The 5,757-nt window shown below is 39.8% G+C and overlaps 2 protein-coding genes across 5 annotated transcripts in view; both read left to right on the top strand.

Moving 5' to 3' along the window:
• Tent2 (terminal nucleotidyltransferase 2) overlaps positions 1-3,050 on the top strand; it is a 59,206-nt gene extending 56,156 nt beyond the window's left edge. For all 3 annotated transcript variants that reach the window (XM_008853328.3, XM_008853329.3, XM_017803247.2), the window contains exons 14-15: positions 272-351; positions 1,623-3,050. In XM_008853328.3, the coding sequence (XP_008851550.1) occupies positions 272-351; positions 1,623-1,697 (155 nt within the window). In that variant the 3' untranslated portion in view covers positions 1,698-3,050. The remainder of the gene's footprint in view (positions 1-271; positions 352-1,622) is intronic.
• Positions 3,051-4,967: 1,917 nt separating this feature from the next.
• Cmya5 (cardiomyopathy associated 5) overlaps positions 4,968-5,757 on the top strand; it is a 114,042-nt gene continuing 113,252 nt past the window's right edge. For both annotated transcript variants that reach the window (XR_003847077.1, XM_008853327.1), the window contains exon 1: positions 4,968-5,116. Coding sequence is in view for 1 of the 2 variants with exons in the window: in XM_008853327.1 (XP_008851549.1) it covers positions 4,968-5,116 (149 nt within the window). In the remaining variant the exon portion in view is untranslated. The remainder of the gene's footprint in view (positions 5,117-5,757) is intronic.

Here is a 5,757-nt window from a genome sequence, read left to right as displayed (position 1 = left end):
TATATATATATATATATATATATATATGTCTTGTAGAGATACTAGATACATGAACCATATGAAATTCCTATTTTTATAGGTCAAAGGCTATGATGTATTAGCGGTTTCATATAGTTCTACCTAATCAGAAAATGTTCTTGAGCTGGGAATGTAGCTCAGTGGTAGAGCACTTGCCCTACGTATGTGAGACCCTGAGTTTGATGCCCAGAACTGGAAAAATAAAGTAGTGACCATTGCGATAATTTCTTCACATGTGCATTTCATATTGTAGAACCATTTGATGGAACAAATACTGCCAGAGCTGTGCATGAAAAGCAGAAATTTGATATGATCAAGGATCAGTTTTTAAAGGTAAACAGTGCATCACATTGATAATAGAAACATTAGTGGACCAGGGTGCTTCATAAATGAAATACATACACACATAACACACACACACACACACACACACACACACACACACACACACACACGCACGCACGCACGCACACAAAGTCACTGATGTAACAGAATAAGGAATTTATTATTTTCCCTCCAGAGAAAGCTAGCTCTATTTTTCCTTTATGTGCATTTCACTTTTTTTGGAAACACCATTTTTATAGGGACCTTTTTTAAATTCCAAAACTGACTGAATAAAACTTAATGGATACTTTCCTTAGACTATTAGGGAATTTGGTGTTGAAGTCATGCCCTTTTTTCTTTCTGCTGCTCCCCCTATGGCAGCTTGTCTTTGATATATTTTGAAAGTTAAAAAGATGTATGCTTGTATGCATTAATTTATTCCTCAGTAGTTTTGTTAGATGAGGTCCTTGTCCTCAACACATCACAAAGTTCAGAGTGAAAATGCATTGATAGAAATGTGCATATGAGAACTGCAAGGGCAAGCTTCATAGGAGGAACCGATCAGAAGACTATGAAGATAATTTAGGGATAGTTTTTCATTGTTTTGCAGACTTTATTTTTAAAAATACAAGTAGTATGTCACAAGTTCTCCTTCAAGTTCAGCCCATTCAACAACCAGAGTAGATCATTGGTTTTCTTACTGTTCAGTTGCTCTTGTTGATGGGCAAGGTTTCCTTTCAGATTATTTAGTTATAAAACTAATTCAGTCAGTTGACCATCTAATGTGATAATAGAAGTAGTGGCCTAGCGTTTAGCATGTGAACAAGAATTGCAGTTTCTTGTCTTATCAATTCTCTTTACTGTTTTCCAGGAGCATATATCAAGTACTTTATTTTACATTTACTTTTTTTACCTTTACAAATACTGTTTTTAATTGAAAAAACTAGAAAAGATACAAAAAAGTCATCTTCCCTCTCAAATCTAAATTCATTACTTTGCTATTTTAGATGACATTATTTAATCTGTAAATAATGTTATTGTCAGTTGTAGCCCTGTGAGTCCAATTTAAAATCGGTGAGTTAGAATGTAGATAAAATTTTCTTTGGTAACAAAAACAGTATTTTGACAACATTAAAGTTGGAGGATATATAAACAAAAGCAGAAAAAATAATCTGAAATTCTCCTACTTAGAGAGAACCATTCTTTTAAACTCTCCTGATTCAGTGTTTTGTTCTGCATATATTTTATATTTTAAAAATGATTATATTTTTCTTCCTTAGTCATGGCACAGATTGAGAAACAAGAGGGATCTGAACAGTATACTACCTTCAAGAGCTGCTATCCTGAAAACATAACTGGCCTCATTCTTAAATTCGTCTGAGAAGTAAAGAACAATAGTTACATCATAATGCATTTTGTTTACCTCCATCCTGATTTATTTTTAATTGTTGTTGTTTTCATGTTTTATTTTTAAAAGGACATACTTCTATAAAGATTACATATTTTATTATGGTATTTCTTAATAAAACTCTTTGATTTAAAAATGTATTTTTGAAATGTTTACATTGATGATTAGTAGTATTATGGCATGACTTTTAAACAATCAGATAAAATATATTTTGGGAAAATACCTGAACAAATAAAAGGTTTTTGATATAACTTCAATTAATTGTACCACAGGCTAATTCTGAAGAACTATGGAATTTTGCAAAGTGTCTCATTCGTACATACTTACAGTATAACCTACAGTAAATAGTTGTCCAGGTCTGTTCTAGTCAAGTGAAGATTCAAGTCAGTTATTCAGTTACTTGAAGCAAATGAAATCTTTTATTTCAGTGAAATCACTATGTTGTCCTGAAATACTGGACAATTGTCTTAAGTCTTCACCTGACTCCCTGAGATAGACTGGGGCTTTGGGGGCTTGTCTGTAGTACTGTGATGTCAGTACTTCACATACTTTTCTTTGATAGATGCTTGAGCTTGCATTAATTAGATTTTGTTGAAACAATACATCTTGCACTATTGTAATGGGAGCACTAGCTTTTAAAGCAGTTAGTGACTTGTTGGTAGAATGTTTAAAAATCTCTGACATAGAGGCTTGGGGAACTGAAGTGTCCCTGCTTTGTGGTAGCTTAGTGCTGTGTGTACTTTTGCTTTACTTCTGGTTTCCTGCTTTTATTTTCCCTACGACAGAAAACTGAAATATCAAAGTTAAGATTATATCCTATTTGTAGAATCAGATTTCTTTCTGTGAACAGTTACAGGATTATAATCTATAAACAGGAATTTTAGGCAGTAAGCCACTATAAAGTGTTTTAGACAAAACATAATATTATTATAAATAAAAGCTTAATGTTTATACAAAAATCTTTTTAGTATTTCTTTTCCACCTGAAAGATGTAGTGGTGGCTTTGAATGAAAGCTATAGTGTTTATTAGGATTGTTCTTGGCTTATGTAAATATTTGTAAATTGGTCAGTACCTGTAAATTTAAATATAAAAGGTTATCTTGAAGGCAGTTTTAACTTTTTCAAAGATTGCAAACAACTTGTAGGTCTACTGTAGTACAGTTTGTACCTCTAATGTATTTTTTTGCAGACCAACTAAAACATGAAAACTTTTGCTTTCTTTGACTTATAAAGGGTGCAGACTTTTTTTCTTTAAGTTTAAATTTTTGTATACTGTCAAAATAAAGTTTCTATACGGAAATTGTGTTATTTTTCTGTGAAAGTCACTGTTTTTGTAATGAGATTGAGGCTGTAATGATCATCTAGAACTGATCAGACTCTAATTGTGCTTGATTATTTAATACAGAGCTTGGCATTAAGTTCATCAGTGGTTAAGCCTGTTAACCTTAATTCTCTGGCATTTTTAGGAATAAAGATTTCCATAAGGGTAAATTTTTAGATTACTAATCTGTAATTCTTTTGATGCAATTAAGTTTTGTATATGAATTATTTTTCTTGGAAATATTCCTAAATTTTATTATACATTGTACAGCCAGTTCTTTATCAGGATTACGTATAATTAATATTCTAGTGATGACCCCAGATGATCATTGTAAACAGTAGTCATAGTACAGTGCAGTAATAGTGTGCAGTTCTAGGGGGTGGGTTAAATATGTCGGATGCTCTGCCTCGACAGTATTATGACATTCCTTAATAAAGGTTCAGAATTTACCATGGTGTGGACTCTTGCATTGCCACCCTGTTCTCAGCTCTCAGTGACCCTAGTCAGGGTTCTCCAAAGAAACAGAACCAGTAGAATGAATATATCTGTATAGGGATTTATCATCTTAGCTCATAGGATAAAGTCTGAGTAGTCCAACAATGGCTGCACCACACTGGAGAGGCTAAGAATCTGCAGTCACTCAGTCAGTGAGACTGGATGTCTCAGTAGTCCCAATCTGATGCTGAAGGTCTGATGAATTCCAAAAGATAAGCTAATCTTCAGTCTACAGCAGCAAGACAAACTCAACAGCAAGAGAGAAGACAAGCAGCATAAAGCAAAGCCTTCTCCGTGGCCTTTTATACTGACTGCCATCAGAAGGTAACACCCACATTTAGGGTGTGCCTCCCTCCCAGATTCAGACGATCCGATTAAGATCTCTCATTTCAGTTAATCCCAGAATAGGTTTCTACCTGTTGCACTTATTTAGTGGGGCTGGGCCTTTTTGAAGCATTCATTAAATTTCCTGTTACATTTATTTAAGTACTTGGCCAGACTAGGAGCTTTTAGGAGCTGGGGGCTGGAGGAACAAAGATGCTATAAACTCATAGTACTGGGAATCAACACATGACATCTTGGCTGCCTTGGGTTCCTGGAAGAGGAACATGAATTTGAACGTGCAGAGTTGAGAAAAGTCCGCATCCTGAGTAAACAGACCTTTTGGCAGGAATTATGACTTAAAACTGCATTAGGCAGGATTTGACTTTTTTGGAGATTTTGGGCTTTAGTCCTAGAGCAGTGAATGAGGGGTGTTAGGCACTGGCCTTAGATAAGATGCAATGAGGTCTGAGGCCTTTGAACAAAACAGCCTTTGAGTGATGTGAATTTAAGATTAGTGGAGAGTCCGGGATGTACGATCAGGGGCCCCTGAGGAAGAGAATAGTTTGGAGCCAGTACTGGACAGGGAGCTTTTGAATTGGGAACTCTGGTGTGTTTCCCACTGAGTCAGTTCACTACCATTGGGACCTTAAGCTATCTACTAGAGCTCATCTGAGGCCCGGATTCCTCATCAAAGAATCCTCAGTAAAACTACCACCTCAGAGGAGTAAGGAAAGCAGGACCTGGCATTGTTTAAGGATCCCTGGAGTGGTCCATCTGAATGTTAAAGCCTGCCGGATTACTCTGAAGCGAGTAATCCCTTTGCCAAGCCCAGGTGCAGCAGCATGGCGTGTCGGCTCCCGAGGCCCGAGGCAGACAGGCCAAAAAGGGCGGGGAAATTGGCTGGGGTCCCGGGGCAGGCCCAGAGGCTCGGTGGCGAAACTTTCTTGACGCCTTCTATTTAAAGGCTGGGGCTCCCCCGCCCCACGCCCGGAACCCGAGCCACCGCGGGTCAGGGGCGCAGTCAGACGGAGAACAGCAGGCGCGGCGGGCGGGCGGCCGGACTCCAGCGGGACAGCGATGGCCAGCGGCGACAGCAGCCACACCACCGACAGCGTCCTCGGCTGGGACGAGGACGAGGAGGCGGCCCGCGAGCTGGAGACGGAGGAGGACACCGAGGGCGAGGAGGAGGAGACGGCGGCGGAGTCGGAGGAGGAGCCCGACGCCAGGTACCCGGACTGCGGACACCGAGCACGCACACGTCCTGCAGCTGGCACAGCTGCCCACCCTGCAGAGCCTCGCCAGGCTGCTGGCCGTCTCCGGCCTTTTCCTTTTCCCTTCCTGTCGCAGGAGTTCGTTCCCTGGAGCTAAGCATTTTCCATCTGCTTTTTAAAAGAACTTTCTAAAGGTGGAAGGTGCTAGCTGTCAGCTGGAGTGACAGGTCCACCTGCTGCAAAGTTCACTACCCCCACCCCCACCCTGCCTCCCAGCTCCTTGTGACTTGCTGCTCTTGTTTATTCTTGGAGATTTACTTGGGGTTCTGCCTAACTACGAAACTGTGCTGAATGCTTGCATCTGCCTCCAAGCACAAATCAACCTTGCCTGAGCAAGAGGGGAAGGGTAGAGGTAGAGACCGAGACCGCTGCTCTGGTACCCTCGAAGCTGTCAGCTTCTTGGGGTTCTAGCACTGGGCCAGTTTCATGTAGGGAAACTTAATTTTGATGCAAAGACCTATACATTTCTTAAGAGAAAAGAATCATGAAGGCCAAGTGTGGTGGCCCACCCCAGTAATTCCAATAATAGGAAGGCAGGAGGATCGTGAACTCGAGGTCATCTGGGGCTGCATCGGGAGATGTTTCAGAAACTCGTT

The sequence above is a fragment of the Nannospalax galili genome, unplaced genomic scaffold, assembly GCF_000622305.1.
Source record: "Nannospalax galili isolate Female #2095 unplaced genomic scaffold, S.galili_v1.0 scaffold45, whole genome shotgun sequence".
Lineage (NCBI taxonomy): Eukaryota > Metazoa > Chordata > Mammalia > Rodentia > Spalacidae > Nannospalax > Nannospalax galili.
This window is presented reverse-complemented; position numbering and strand designations above follow the sequence as displayed.